The following is a 16,674-nucleotide window of genomic DNA, read 5'->3' on the forward strand; positions in this document are numbered from 1 at the left end:
ATTCATTGGGCGGCAGGCGGGGAGACACCCTGGACAGGCCGCCACAGGGCGACCTTAAAATTATTACTTAAAATTATTTATTACTTTATTTATTTAAAACTAATGTTTTCAAGCGCTGCAGAGTTTTGGAAAATAATGCAAATCTTAACATTTTTGAGAATAACTTACTTCCTAAATTCTTTTTTTTTTTTCTGTTCGCCACGTGTAAATCAAGGTACTTTCAAAAGTAGCTAGTAACTCAAATAACCAGTTGTAAATGCTAGTTGTACCTCGGCAAAATTAGACTTATCAGCAACAAATTGGTTATAGAAACTGTTGAATATAGGACATGGAATCACATGGAATTTATTTTAATAATAATAATAAAAAAGTAAAGGGACTGCATTAGCACCTGAACTATCCCAGATGTAACTTTGAGAAAGACTGTTGAAATGACTTTTGAGCCCAATCAATACCGCTGGAAACGCTTTCAGTACAATCATGGTGAAACACGCTTTCAGTTTTGAAGAATTCTCCCTAATGCTTTTTTTTCCTGGATAGTGAGGTCATTGTTTTTCCTGGAAGTGGGCTGTTTTCATGCAGCATTAGTGAGTTAATGATATCATGTTGTTGTTTTTGTCCTCTCTGCCAGGCTCCCAGAATGGAGGCTCAGACAGTCCTCGGCTCCCTCTTGTGTTTCCCAAACCTCTACCTCCAGATTCCACTACTGCAGACTGTGCCTGGCTCCAGTGACATCATTGTGAGCAACGAGGACATCAAGGTGTGTATTGCACCAGAACATCGGTTGAATTTTAGTATCGGTGAAACTGGTAAAAAAGAACGTTTTCAATCAGTAAAACTGAGAATGTGTCCCTTTTACTAAAAAAAAACTCCAGAAACTAGAACGTTAAGGACTATTTTTTAAGCTTTTAAAAAATAGTTTGGCCCTTGTGGAACAAAATCCCAATTACATAAATTTTTGGGGGGAAAATGATTGATGGGGTAAGTTTGGCGCTATATAAAGTTGCAGAACTTGACCGTCAGTAGAGAAATCGCAGTGAAACCATATGTTGTCTCACCCCTCAGGACTATCTAGTCAACATCCTACTGAAGACAGCGAGGAATGAACACTGTGAAGGAGCCAGGTATGATGAGCTTCGTTGGACATTCTTTGACTGCTATTAAAACAACATATGGCTTACAGAGCAGTTCCAATCAGATTTTGTTTGCGGTTTTAAAGTGATGCGAAAATATCAATTGCACCTCCTAAAATTATAGAACGCACCTTAACCTGTGTCATCCAGGTGCATAGCAGTGTGCAGCCTGGGTGTGTGGGTGTGTGAAGAGCTGATGCAGAAGAACATCCATCACCAAGTGAAGGATGCTATCAACGTCCTGGGAGTAACACTAAAGGTCAGTGTTCCTCTGAGGTCTCAGCCGAAAGGCTGTAGACACATCATTGTGCAGTATGTTCGCTAATGCCATAGCTACATGCTCAGTTACATACACATTACATTTCGGGAACAGACAACTTTGTCTTTTATGTTATGAGACAGTGACTGATATTTAAAGAGATACTTTCATGCTGTTTCTGAGCACATTTTTAACATGGGTGGTTTGAATTACAACCGAAAGGTAGGTGTGGTTTTATGATTTCATAGCTGTTGGCTACTGAAATTCACGGTGGTCGTGTGGGTGTGGCTTGGTGGGCTAAACACTGGGGCCTAAACCACTTGCTGTAGAAAAACGAGGGAAAAAAATGGCGAGCGACGAGAGCACCAACACTAGCTTTGAGGTTGAGGATGTCGAAGTGGAAGACGATTCCTCTTTCTCAGTGAAAGTTGACTACTCGCCTCGTGAATATGTTGCTCAGCCAATACAGCCATATTCCTTCAAGCCAAAAGGGTGCGTCTCCACTTTTATAGCGTCCCGCTACAGACACATCCTCTATGCTAATGAAAATTCGTGACGCGGCAAGTTACCACATTTTCGCCAACCGGAAATCAGTTACTCGACCGCCAATATCTCTCGTCTGGCCATAAATGTGATTTTAGGGCTACCGTTTGTCTCATCGATCACATCCACACTCCTTACATCGATTAACAATAGGAAAAGTCGGATTTTGATGCAAGTATCTCTTTAAAGTGAGTGAGGTTTCTTTCATTTTTTTTCACAAGTACTTTGACCACATCACCCGCCATCAGTTGAACATGCCACCTGTCTTCGAACTTAAATTTCATCAGTAGCATAAAGCAATGATGGCCATCTCAAAACAAACCCATGCAGTGAACCCAAGATTTCACTGTAGTTTTTTGTTTGTTTGACAACATAATACATAGTACAAGCTCTGTATTATTTAGCTCCACCAAAATGACAGCTGATTACATAAAAGGACTGCAGAACAATTTCATTGAATGTGAGCAGAGAGTGTGAGTGTGTATGTGAGTGTCAGGTGTAAGTGTGTGTGTGCGTGTGTGAGAGATGGAGAAACATGCTCAGTAATGTGACTCATGAGTTTTTTTTGGAAGAGCCCTCTTTTTCCCTCTCCGAGTGAAGAGATGCAGAGAATCAGTATTTTTTTTTTTTTGCAGAAAAGGCTTCAGGGTGGTAGCGTAATTTCTAGGCTGCTCCCTCCTAGTTGATGCAGGCCAATTTAAGCAGCTACATCTCTCAGCTTCCTGCTCAAGCAATACTGTCACCCCACACCCCCTCACCCCCACCCCATACACACCCCGCACTCTCTAATGGAGCAGTAATCACTCCCCTGCACAACTTGACACACAGACTCGGCCCGGCCCCAAAATAGAGGGTACAGGGTGGGTGGGGTGCATGGAGGAAGAGCAGCACTGAGAGTCTCTTTTCTAAAAGCAGGTGCTGAACTCTCTGGGCCTCTTTTTTGTATTTGGCCATTTTTGCACTCCCCACATTGTCTGCCCTTGTTACATGTTGAGAGGCATTCAGACAGAAGAAATGGGAAATTCTATTTCTCTAAGATTTCCAAATCACTGAAGAAATCCACATTCGGAAGAACATTGTCAACAACTGATGTCTTTCTGCCAATGGTGCTGGGTTTGAAGTGGGCAAAAAATATTATGCTGAATATCTGCACAGTGAGTGAAGAGGAAATCCAGGAGAAATGTACTTAAGGAACTTTCTCAACAGTAATATGTTCCTAAACCTTTGCTTCCAATCATGAAACTTCAGTGTCCCTTTTTACGTTAGACATGTAGGTGACATTGTTATCCACAGCAGCACCCATGAACAATAAGAGTACCAGTAGGATTTCTAAATCCCCAGGTCTTTAAGATTGCACGTAATTGCAGGATTCAGATGGAGGCGTTAGGAAAAAAAAGTGTTGGGAAATAAAGCCTGGAAAATTATGTAACACTTGTATGATAATATCCAAGCTTTTTGTTTAATGGCCACATCAGTAAACTCTGCATCTTCTGATTTCACGTTTGATTTCCCTCTCTGTGCACTAACTTGAGAAATCCTTAGTTGTAAGCATTTCATTGTAATAAAGACCTGCCCATATATTTCATAGACCTAATCTCTATCAACAGATTCTACACACACACATATATGTGTGTGTGTATATATATATATGTGTGTGTGTGTGTGTGTGTGTGTGTGTGTGTGTGTGTATACAGAATCTGTAGGCACAGGACAAGATTTTGGTATGGGAAGCATTCTCATTTCCGTTTTAGTCCAAGTAGCATTGACCAATCACATTTGAGTAGGTGGCAATTTCTACAGAGCCATGCTTTGGTTGCAAGATGGTAACAGTCCATGTGAGGAGCAAATGAGGCGGACTTCATTAGCCGAAATGTTGTCTGGACATAAAACACTTACAAAAGGTATTGATGACTCATGTTAATACGGCCATAGACGTCATCTCTCAACTCCAACTCCGTTCTCGTGTAAACAATGACAGGCACACGGAAGAGGACGTGTTCATAGGAAATGGAAGCAAGCAGCCTGCTGCTACACCGGAAGCCTCGAAATATTGGCGGTTGTCCCCTAGCCTCTAGGTTCCGAGATTGGTGTAGGGCTTGTGTGACAAGGCTGTGCCACTGTGGGGGTTTGAACAGAGGGATGGAGGCAAATGTCGACAGTACGAACATACGAACAGTACACAGAGCCACACACAGATCTGGCCGGCACAGAGAGCTCCCTCAGTCGTTCCCTGGCGTACCATGCGCCCCTTCCTCTCTTCCTTGGCTCTACATCCTGGCTGTGATTGCCAGCCGGCAACGGCCCTGCCCGGTGCGCTGTGCTGTCCGTGGCACACGCGGCATATCCCTGCCTGTGCCCGCGACCCAGCACTCCCTCGTGGTGTCGGTCTGCTCCGGCTCTCTCCACGCCAGGTTGTTGCCTCAGTCTCTCTCATCCGTCTCGTTTGTCTTGTGACTCGTGCACGTGCCTCCGCCCAGTGTGGCAGTAGTGGAGACGTGCCGGTTGTCATGCTGGCCCAAGAGACTGATCCGGTGGCTCAGCAGGGAAGACAAAGGCTCCACTATTACATCAACTCACCTCAGGTGTGTCTTGCTCCCCACTGGCGCTAACAAGTCCCACCCTCACTACCACACCGTTACCATTTCAAATAAGATATTTGTTGTTGTGAACAAAAATTATCGATGTAACCCGTCCGACACACGTGTTATCAAGAAATGAATGCTGGTGAAAGCTTTGGAACTTTACCATGGAGAAAGGATATGAACCCTCCACAACTGATATGGAAAAAATACTTTATTAATTTAGCAGTGAACGATGGCGAAAGTAAAAGCCAAGCAGAAAGTGTTTTTCATGACATTTTCTCTCTGTTAATGCCCTATAAAGTTGTACGCGGTGCTGATCTGTTCTCACCATTTGTGTGCCTAGTTTGGGAACAAGGCTGTGGCCCAAGTAGCCTGCGATGTGTTCCAGCTGCTAATATCTCACTGGGAGCACCTCCGGAGGCTGGAACAAACTCTACCGAAGAAGATCATTGAGGTAGGACACACACACGCATGCGCGCACACACAGAAAAACATTAACACAATTTAATCCCAGTCACCTGTAAAGGACACATAGGAAAGATGGGACATTTTCCTTGAAGCACTGTGGCTTTTAGTTGTGCCACATAAACTTCCAGGTAGTATGTCATCTATTGTGTAGTAAATATGGGCTGGATCATTCAGTCCAGGTTTAAAATGAGAATTTAGACATTTAAAAATTAATAAATACAGAGGAGTCCCAGCTTCGGAGACATTGTTTTGCAGATAGGAAGACATGTATTTTGAGTCGTGTCTACCCTACAAAAATGATGAAAAATATAATGTGGACATTTGTGGCAGGAGCAGAGCAAGAGAACTTGTCATCAGTCATACTAGTCTGCAAGTGAATTCACGCACGTATCAGGAATACGGTTTTTGTTAGGAATTTTGGTCGCCAGCCAACATGACCGGCAACATTATAATTTGCCTGACATTTGAGAAATTTACCAGACACCTTTATGCATTGGGTGTATAACCCATCAGAGTGTCTGTCCGCAGTGCTCAGAACAACAAAAGTCACATTTAGATAATGGGAATTTATCTAAAAAGAATAGAAATGAGTCTTTAAAGTTGTAATAAAATGAAGTTGAACGTTGTTCAGCAAAGCATTGCAGCCTGTGTTGCTGCCAAGGCATAAATCATGAATATGATTTAAAAAGGACATGAGCAGTTTGGATAATGGATGGTTGGGGGGATAACGATCAGTCCTAGGAACCTGAGATATTTTTAAAATGACAAATGTTAAGCCAATCAACATTTGAAAGACTAATTATTAACAGAACACTTCATGATCAAACACAATATATGATAGACCTTTCTTTTCTGAAAAAAAATTCCCCCTTTTTCCCCCCAGTGGCACGTTGGCCAATTACCCCACCCTTCCGAGCCGTCCCGGTCACTGCTCCACCCCCTCTGCCGATCCAGGAAGGACTGGAGACTACCACATGCTTCCTCCAATACATGTGGAGTTGCCAGCCGCTTCTTTTCACCTGACAGTGAAGACTTTCACCAGAGGGATGTAGCGCATAGGAGGATCATGCTATTTCCCCCAGTTCCCCCTCCCCTCTGAACAGGTGCCCCGACCAACCAGAGGAGGCGCTAGTGCAGCGACCAGGACACATACCCACATCCAGGTTCCCACCCACAGACACAGCCAATTGTGTCTGTAGGGACGCCTGACCGAGCCGGAAGTAACACGGGGATTCGAACCAGTGACCCCCGTGTTGGTAGGCAATGGAATAGACCGCTACACTACCCAGACACCCCATGATGCCTTTCTAAGTTAACCTACTTTGTTTTGCATCGGACCTTGGCCTGCTCAAAGTAATGTACGCTGCAGATAAATTCAAGTTACACAACTCTTTGAAGCAGCTTGTGATATATATCCGCTTCATAACTTTGCCCTTGTAAAGGGGCGATCTCTAGGCCATTTTTGTTTTGTTTGGCGAATCCCCTCTTGGCTGGCATCCTGGAAACGGCTAGTATCAGAGAAATTATAGCCAGTTTGCCCAGTGGTGTTTGAGGACCTCGCAAGCCTTGCTTAGATGTAATCCAGCGTAACAGTGCTGTCATCATGGCCAACACTGTTGCCAAAGTCCTGCTAAATTTGACCTTTATGCTGGGGCACATATACTGAGTGTAAAACCACTTAGTATATGTCAAAATTTATGTATGAGAAAGTATATATACTTTCTCTACATAAAAGCTTTCTGGACAGTCAACCCAGAATGTACCTTGTTAGCTGCAGTTTAACGTTCCAAACACAGTCAGAATCAGAATCCTGTTTATTGGCCATGTAGGTTTGCACTACCTGGAATGTGACTCCTGTTTTGTGGCTCTCTCAGTGTACTTAACATTAGAATAACAACACTACAGCACAACAATAACTTGAAATGTTTGGGGGGGCCCCAAACATTTCAAGTTGTGTTTTGGGGGGTTAAACCAAATTTTCCAGGGACTTGATGTCCTTCTGATTCCATGATAGTAAGCAACATCTTGTATAACCTGTAGAATCCCAATGTGTCATCCCAGTGTCTGGTTTTTATTTTATTTAATTTTGTCCCCACACACAGATCTTTGTGGCCACAATAGCCTTTCTGTTGCCAAGCGCGGAGCACTCGACAGTGGAGGCGGACAAAAAGGTACATGTTGGAAATAGAGGGCGTATGAAATGGCTAAGATCTAAAGGACCATCCTCTGTCAAGGTGGAATGGTGCATTTGCAGAGGAATTTTACACCAGAGTGGCTCTATTTATTTGGAGATTTTGCTCTCTTGCTCCTTTTCACTCTGGCTTTTAGGATATCTCCCTCTCTCTCTCTCTCTCTCCCTCTCTCTCTCTCTCTCTCTCTCTCTCTGTCTCTCTCCCTCTCTCTCCCTCTCCCCTCTTTTTAGAACTCCCTCCATTTTTATCCCACTTGTCCAACTCCTGTAACTATAGCATGTTGGTTACACTCTGTATTACTTTAGAAGAAAATACGGATATCTGAGCCATCTAGTTTTTAAGTACAGCCAAGAGCCTTCCTCCTCCCTTCTCTCTCTCTCTCTCTCTCTCTCTCTCTCTCTCTCTCTCTCTCTCTCTCTCTCTCTCTTTCTCTCTCTCTCCCTCCCCTGTACTCGCTTATTTATGTGTTTCATTGTTGGATGGTCCAACAGATGACATTAAAGGAAATGTACCCTCTTCCTCCTCCTCTCTTCTCAGCTGATGGTGTCCTTACTGCTGTGCCTGTTGGACTGGTGCATGTCCGTGCCCTTGAGTCTCTTATTGGAGCCCATCACTATGCCTGTGCTCGAGGACCCTGCGTCCCACAAGGCCCCGCTATTGGACTACATATACAGGGTGGGTAACCTGCCCACCAAACACGAATATCTCAGATTTGACCCTCTCGGCCAGGAGCCCAACCACAGTAATTGGTCACACCTCCGCTCTGATCCCATGAATATGCCCCATTTAGTATTGTGTTTGGCGCTTCCAGCCATTTCGATTGCAAATGCAGTGATTGTTATTTGTCATTTGGACATATTCCTCGGAATCTGGCTATGCAACAACATATATTGCCTTCATTTGAAACTGGCAAACCTTTCACGTTGTAATCTATTTCCATGTATTTGTGCCATCACTTCTTCTAACCTGGTCTTTTATGGTCCCACCCTGAAGAGGAGCACTGAGCTCCAGGCATGAATGAATGAGATATTATTCAGTGTCGCCTGCCTAAGCAGATGTGGTCAACGGCAGACCTTTTGTAAGGATGTCACCCCTGATAAGAAATGGTCAAATTATTCAAACACAATCCTTTGTCCACTTGATAAGCTCAGGCTATAAATGCTTGTCCCAGAGATTTGAATTGAATATGTCTTAATATGAGAACGACTGCAGCTGTTATGAAAGAAAAGACAATTAGTATGATTGGTTGTCCAGAGATGCACAAAAGATGTGACACCCCTCTAGTTTTAATTGGAAATAATATATTATGCAGGGGGTTGCAAGGTGTGACAGTATCCTAGTATGCCAGTATAAAGGCAGAAAAATATTGCAGACTTCACGGATATGAAGGCTGGCTGCTCTTTATTTTTTGGCCATACCAAGCAGTTAATGTTATCATTACCAGGAAACATCCCCCAAATGTTACCTGCAAGTACTAGAAGGGAAATAGGTTTTCTATTTTCTTTACATGCTTTACTCTCCCTTACTTTACAAATCAACAGGAAAAAAAGTGTTTGTCTTTTATTAACTCAAATAACTGATTATGCAAATCTGAGCACATATGCTTTGGGAGTTGAACTTCAGTGCATGAATCCATGTGTGTGTGCTTACCTGTTCTTCTTCAGCTTCATTTATGAAGGTGAATTTGAGTTTTTAACCATAAGAGTGAAGACATCTCTGAAAAGTGAAGACATTTTGGCTGATCCTCTTTTTTTTTAGGTTTTTTTTTTTTCAAGGGGCTATTTTAGGTTTTGGATTTTAGCTTCAATTTAAGTTTGGGATTGGGTTAAATCTCGTATAATGGTTAACCTTAGGCATGTAGTTCTGATGGTTAGGTTAGGGTTAATGGATAAGGAATTAATGTAGTCAGTGAGGGTCCTCACAAGTATAGAAAAACAATTGTGTGTGTGTGCGTGTGTTTTGTGTGACTAACAGCATGAGGCATCTCGCTGTAAAAGGCAAGATTGTACCCGACCTCATTGGTTCACTGGAGCTCCACTCAAGCTTCTCCATCTGCTCTACTTGCCTGCATCAGCAGCCAGCTGCACCCTCTTTGCCTGTGTGTGTGTGTGTGTGTGTGTGTGTGGGTGCATGCATGCGTGCGTTCGTGCGTGTGTTTGAGAGAGAGAGAAAGAGACAGAGAAAAAGAGAGAAAACTATTGTATAGTGTTGTATGATGTGGATGTGCACTTGCGTGCTTGTGTGTGCACCTGTGTCTCTATTTGCGTTTCTCTTTATTATTTGATGTGTTTCGCCACAAGTGTACCCATCTATCCATATGCGCCCCTCTAACTACTGTATGTTTGTTCCACAGTGTATTACCTTCCAGGAAATGTTGCTATGCTAGGTACAGCCACTTAGTTGTCATGCACAACCAAGCCCCCCCCCCCACCGCTCTCTCTCTCTCTCTCTCTCTCTCTCTCTCTCTCTCTCTCTCTCTCTCTCTCTCTCTCTCTCTCTCTCTCTCTCTCTCTCTCTCTCTCTTACTCTCTTTCTCAGTCTACCTCTACACAGAGGGAGTTATTTGGGGTTTTGGCATGGCAGCTGTTGGTTCTGGTCTTTTCAGCATCAAGCCCCTAATCCCTTCCCCTTGCACTCAGAGGCCTGCATGGTATAATCATCCACATACTGTCTACATTGCCCAACACAATACTGTTTCACACGACAGATCCAGCCTGCCTCTCTGTCTGTTAGCTGTATATCTCTGTGTGTGTGTGTGTGTGCGCGTGTGTTTGTGACTTGAATGGGATTAACCTTTGCATGGTTTTAACCAAGTTTGTTCACTGAATTAGAGGCCACCACATATGTGACTCTGTTCTAAACCCCTCACATGTACCTTATGCAAAACTCCCCTCCAAGCAGGTTATACTGTATACAGGTGTTTTTGTGTGTGCATGTTTGTGGTGGGAGCTGAGCACAGGGATAAAGTCTTAATTAAATCGAACAGTGTAAACCTGTCCAATGACTGTAATCAACTGCCCCAGCGCGCCTTATCTAGGCCTGCCAACGGATGCTGTGCCATCTGTTATGCAGATCGATACACTCGCACATCACAGAAGAAATGGATTAGTGGCAATAAAGACCCCCTCCTCCCTCCTTCTCTCTCCCTTTCTCCACTGGCCTATGATGTAAATGGACCATATATTCCCCCTCCATATGCTACTAGTTCATCATAAACCACGACAGGTCTTGCTGCAGAGTCACTGCCAAACATGCTCATATTGGATAGGAGTATTATTTACACACATCAGAGTTGAGGTTTTGCTGTCATAGACATACCGTAGCCTGCTGACTTCTGATAGACTATAGAAGGGCGTGAGTGGGTCACCTCTCAGCTCATATTTGCTCTAAGTCATATTCCCTCATTGTTTTCTCTTCCCTTAGGTGCTGCACTGCTGCGTGTCAGGCTCCAATCTGCACACCCAGCAAAGCCACTACCTGCTCAGCCTGTCAGACCTGTCCACAGACTATGACCCCTTCCTCATGCTGGGTCAAGTCAGGAGCTCGGACCCCCCACCCTGCCAGGTCACCACCACCGAATTTGGCAACCTGCTAACAGTAGCTGAGGGTAAGGACACCTGGCTGTGACATCTCTGTATACACAGCGAATGGACATTGCCCCAGGCTGGCAGATTAATGGTGGGACTAGATGTACAAGATGTATTTTATGGGTACATTTGCATGTGAAAGAGTGAGAAATGGCAGTGAGTTGTTAATATGACCTGTCATCCCCATACTTTATTCTCAGATGGTAACCTCTGTTATACACTCTCAATCTATCCCATTTGAACACCGCATTGGACCTCTCACAGACCACAGAGGCATATATATCTGAAAATCCAAAAGAGATTATGGGTAAATGTAACCTCTAAGAGGCCCATCCATTTGGAGCCTCTCCATTAAATGTCAATACCTTATTAAAAGTATGAAAAGGAAATCAACTGTCATGAGGAATGGAATGTTCGCATTAGTGCTCAGCCCTGGAGAGAGGATCCATTATTGGGTTTAGATTAAAATAATGTTTTTTTTACCCTGTGATTCCATTAGGCAGTCTATTCTCCTGCTGTATGTACTCAACTTTTAAAAAGTCCTCTCAACCTAGTCAACACCATGTAGAGCACGTGTCCACTGAAACAATGTGAGGATCCTAGCTTTAGCTTTCGCCTGAAAAAATCCCTCTATGCTGCTGCTTTCTGGTGCACAGCTGCAGAGACTCTTAGTAAAAACAACAAAACACTATCAAAAGGGCAAACCAAAGAGTGCCGGCCTAGTTATATGCATTTCCCCCCTGCTTCATGTTGATCAAGTCACATCAAAGGACCAGTGCATCTCTAATGCAGCTTGGCCCGCTTTCCAAAGAGCTTTCTCCACTTTGATGGGGGATGATGGTATTGATAGCAGTGTCACAATGCAAGAGCACGTTTTCTTGTTTTTCTCGCAGCGCTACGGAATAAAGCATGGTATGCCTTTCACTTGCAAGTAAAAACCTGTGCATTTACATAAATGCGACTCGCTAAGTACTGTCCTATTCAGCCGCCTGCAAAGATGGTGGTTCTCATTAGCACTTGGCCAGCTTCCGTTCATGCCTATTGTAAGAATACTCAATGGGCTTTTTAAAGTTGTCTCTCATGATTAGATGCTACCTACTTAGAGGTGTGCTGGCCATGGCATTGTGAAAAATGAATAAAGTACCCCTCTTAGTAATTATAAATGAGATTTGTCATTGTATTGAAAGGGCCGCCGGAGATGATAGCATGTCTACACACAAGCATGGGGCTGTTGAAATATGGTTGCCTATGTCTGGGATCGTTATGTTATCAAAAGATAATCATGTGTCCTGCTTTATTCACATGACATTCATCATTTTTAATATCGCTCATCCTTTATACTAATCCTTTATGAGATCTCAAACATTTTACCCCTTAAAGTACACTATGCAACATTTTCATGTTAATGTAGTCTACCATCCTCTCTATAGACTTAAAGCAGTGGTCTCCTACAATGAGCCATCTAAGGCTGTATTTAGATTGTCATTCCAACAATACACTAAACCAGCAGATTTCACTGATTAATTTCAAAGTCTTAGGTTGAAGGTTTGCTAATGAGAGAAATAGTGTAGTACTTGGTTGGAATGAAGACATCTATACACTTTGCTTTAAATGGCAAATTGAAGGAAACCCGGGATCTGACAACTTGGTGGACAGATGAACTTTACATCTATTTCTTTCCTATTTGTAAGGTTTTGTTGGAGAGGGGGGTTGGGTTTTTTGTTGGTGACCTGAATCATCTCATAGTAATGCATGGTTATAAATGTGTAGGCTCCACAACTGTTTCGAGGATGGGCACATATTGCAAAAAGTACCAGAGGAGCAGGCCCAGTTGCACAGATGTGTGGTATAGCTATAGCATTAGGCTCACAATAGGGTATCTGCAATAATAGATTTTTAGAGATGTATTACTCATCTTTGACCCCTCACGCTCTTGCAGAAAAGAAACGTCGTAATATGGAGCTGATTCCACTGACGGCACGGATGGTCATGACACACCTGGTCAACCACCTGGGCCACCATCCACTGAGTGGCGGCCCCGCCCTTCTCCACAGCTTGGTGAGCGAGAACCACGACAACCTGTACGTGGAGTCATCGGAGCTATCGTCTGAGGTCTTCAGAAGCCCCAACCTACAGCTTTTTGTCTTCAATGACAGCACGCTGGTGTCCTACCTCCAGATTCCGGCTGAGACCCCCACTATTGGACAGCCCCCACACCCTTCCTCCCAAGTGCGCGTCATTATCCGTGACATCTCAGGCAAGTACTCATGGGATGGCGCAGTCTTGTACCGCACCACCCAGGAAGACTACAGTGGTATGGGCATTTTTGATGGCATGGACCCTCCAATCAGCTCCACTACTACTGGTCACAGTAGAAAGCAGCCTTCCTCCCCAACAAAGGGCCCCTCCAACCAGCACTGCCCAGTCTCAGATGCTGGCCTTGACCTCTGTGATCAGGAGGAAGTGGATATTCTGGATCAGCTCCTGGAGAATCTGGGCCGCAGCAGCCCAGAGTGCCTGCCACAGCCCCAGCTGAGGCTCAACCAACCGGCCCCCTCGCCTTGTGGCATGAACCTGGAGCAGGAGGGGGCCATCCTGGAGGCCATTCTGCGTCAGACACAACAGGAGGAGGAGCAGGTGAGGAGGTGGGATGCTGATGTTGGTGTTCGAGCCGCCTGCCAAATGGAGCCCACCCACCAAGAGCCCAAAGCCCCATTCCACTTCTGCAGGCTGCTCCTCAATGACCTTGGCATGAACTCCTGGGACCGCAGGTATACCTCAGTTTAAATTTATGTACCATCACAAATCCTCATCCAAGTAATGATTGAGATTAAGAGAGAGGAAAATAAGTACAGTTGCGAAGATTAAAGAAGGGCTTATTCATGGTGTCTCAGCATCATTCATAACCCTTCAGTTCATATTCCCTCTCTATTCCTTATTTGTAGAATGGTGGAGAAACAAATCTGTCCCAATACCTGACTCTATTGTCTGTTAATATTACCATTGCACATATATCTTAGAATACATCTATGCGGACATGGATAAATTCAGGAAAGGCTTCTTCTTTTTCTTTCCTCCATTTTGGCCTTCCATCCGCACTAAGCCAGTGTTTTTAAGCCTGAAAAGCAGCTTTTTGAAGTGGATAAATTTGAAAATACCTTGTCTCGTGTTGAGGTGTGGACGATGAAAACAAAACACTGACATTAGATTTTTATCTGATCTCAGATAAAACTGTTTGCTCAAGTGGCCTGTGCATGCCCAATAGAGGAGACTTCAGTGATTTTCTGTTGTTTTGGTGTTTCAATATGGGCGGTGAACTTTTGAAAATGACCGGAAATCGCTAGTGTGGATGGGAAACCTGCCCATTTTCAACAAGAAAACGGCATTTTCAAATTTCTCTTGATAGAATCAAGAATCAATCCTCATCGTCAAAGTGACCCAGCTGTAGACTAGTTTCCAGAGCCCCCTGTGAAGGGAGACAAAGGAAAGCTGTTAAAAGCAGGCTGGAGTCTGGAGTCTGTTAATCTCTTCTCCACAGGGTAAAAGTGCACGGCTGTTTTCACTTAGGTTCACCTCAGTGTGTCACAACCCCACAGTGCTTCTCCTGTACATTAAAAGCTCACACCTCTTAATGGTAAAGGTGCGCACCATTAGTAGGACATTGTTCTTTTCATGTGTCCTCTTTTCCTGTTAATATCAAATGTAGAAGAAAAAAAACCTAAACTGAAAAGGTTTTTTTTCTAAAGAATACAAAATCCATCTAATATGGCCATTCCTGCATCCTTTATTATTATCATTGTTGTTGTTGTTATTATTTATTTATTTTTACTTTATTTTGTACATTTTATTAGATTGCATCCTCAACCTCAACCAGCTTCTTTTTCCCACCCAACAGGAAAAGTTTTCATCTACTGAAGAAAAACTCCAAGCTCTTGAGGGAACTGAAGAACTTGGATTCGAGACAGTGGTATGTATGCATTTGAGATTGAATCTGGGACCTTGATCTCAGTTTGCCCGACAGCCAAGATACCAGCAAACACACAGCATCATCTTAGATACCAGCTTTGTTTTGATTAATTAGAAACTCCATGCGAGCCTCATCGGCCAGGTATTAGAACTCCTTCTGGTCGTCATTAATCTGTTTCTGCTGCCCACTAATGAACCTGCCTCCACACAAGGGAAGACCATACTCTAGAGGTGACAAGTCTTAAAAAAAGGATAAAGACGTATACAGCATCATTGCCTTTCCTTTCTTGTGTCCTCCCGTCTTTTCTTAACTCAGTTTTTCCCAAGATTAGCTCTCTCTTTTCCCTTTCTCTTATTCTCACTCATATTTTTGTCTTTGTCATTCTCAGTCTTATTTGTCTGCCTGTCTGTCTGTCTGTCTGTCTCTCTCTCTCTCTCTGTACTTACCTATCTGTCTGTCTGACACATGCTCACAGCGCAATCAATAGGCACTCCACACTGCTAATGACAGGGGCTTATTAAAGAATACCCCCAGGATTGGGCCTCACTCTCCCAGATGGCCATACCTTGGCTAGCTCATAGCAACCTGTGTCCGAGCATGCAAAATGCTCCAATTTAGCCCAGCATTACGCACCGCCATGGCAACGACGATTGCAGATGGAGAAGTCTGCTATCGCTCTTTTTTTTAATTTTTTTTTTTATACTTGTCATATATGACATTAGGGTAGTAAGAAAGCAGGATCCACAAACTTTTTCTTTACATTTTATCTATTTCTGTCATTCCCAAATGTTCAGGATTTTTTAAGTAGTTTCTATTTTTTATATTTACTTACAGTTGTTTATATTCCAAAGCAGTTCCCAGTTTTAGTGATTGAACTTTGATACAGGCTGTATGAGTGGTGTTGAATATGTAACACAGGCTTCTTTGTCGTCTCTTCCTTTAGTCGAGAGACACACAAGATTGCTGTGTTCTACATTGGAGAGGGCCAAGAGGATAAGTGTTCCATCCTGTCCAACTCTGCAGGCAGCCAGGCTTATGAGGACTTTGTATCTGGACTAGGATGGGAGGTGCTGACAACTACACCTATGAGCACACACACACACACACACACACACACACACACACACACACACACACACACACACACACACACACACACACACACCTCCTTCACTCTCCTTTCTCCCAAAAGCCACTTTCATCGTCCATTTTTCAAATTGCCTTGCGAATTACAGATTAGTCCATATGTGTGAACAAGGTTAAATCAGAATCAGAATCAGAATACTTCATTTATCCCCGAAGGGAAATAACATAAACACTTTAGAAATGCATTTCACAAATAAACACAAATTTGGCAAGACATAGGCTTATATAGAATACACTAAACTGTGTGTGGGTGTGTCATTCAGGTGGACCTGGCAACACACTGTGGCTTCATGGGTGGTCTCCAGCGGAATGGCAGCACAGGCGTGACTGCTCCTTACTTTGCTACCTCCAATGTGGAAGTCATCTTCCATGTCTCCACACGTATGCCATCTAACTCTGCTGACTGCCTCACCAAGAAGGTAACAGCGTTTGACTGATTTGTCAACTTGGTTAAATTATCCATCCTTAGCCTTTGTGTAGATCATTTACAGTCAGTCTATGCCAGACTGCCATAAATTAATTGCAATGTCAGTGCATGTATTGGCTTTTTATTGCATAACCTGGTGTCATAGATGGAACAAATGGAGAATATACTGCTTTGCTTAAGTTAAATGTGTAAGTACTTCTGTGTAAGTACATTGAGAGCCACTTAAACCACAGTCAAATTCCTTGGATGTGCAAATATACTTGGACAATAAAGATTCTGAAATGTGATGAAATGGCTGCATTGCCCTGCCAGCCCTGAGCAGCATGTTGCTGCAGCTCTCTTCTCTGTGTTAAGCTGTGATCAGGAGGTG

At 43.5% G+C, this 16,674-nt stretch overlaps 1 protein-coding gene across 1 annotated transcript in view; it reads left to right on the forward strand.

The window, feature by feature from the left end:
• ralgapa2 (Ral GTPase activating protein catalytic subunit alpha 2) overlaps positions 1-16,674 on the forward strand; it is a 119,650-nt gene that overhangs the window by 73,488 nt on the left and 29,488 nt on the right. The window contains exons 27-37 of the mRNA XM_056295506.1: positions 632-760; positions 1,066-1,124; positions 1,284-1,392; positions 4,861-4,971; positions 7,088-7,156; positions 7,715-7,852; positions 10,601-10,784; positions 12,704-13,535; positions 14,660-14,731; positions 15,675-15,798; positions 16,141-16,296. Coding sequence (XP_056151481.1) covers positions 632-760; positions 1,066-1,124; positions 1,284-1,392; positions 4,861-4,971; positions 7,088-7,156; positions 7,715-7,852; positions 10,601-10,784; positions 12,704-13,535; positions 14,660-14,731; positions 15,675-15,798; positions 16,141-16,296 — 1,983 coding nt within the window. The remainder of the gene's footprint in view (positions 1-631; positions 761-1,065; positions 1,125-1,283; positions 1,393-4,860; positions 4,972-7,087; positions 7,157-7,714; positions 7,853-10,600; positions 10,785-12,703; positions 13,536-14,659; positions 14,732-15,674; positions 15,799-16,140; positions 16,297-16,674) is intronic.

This window comes from Lampris incognitus, chromosome 16 (assembly GCF_029633865.1).
Source record: "Lampris incognitus isolate fLamInc1 chromosome 16, fLamInc1.hap2, whole genome shotgun sequence".
Classification (NCBI taxonomy): domain Eukaryota; kingdom Metazoa; phylum Chordata; class Actinopteri; order Lampriformes; family Lampridae; genus Lampris; species Lampris incognitus.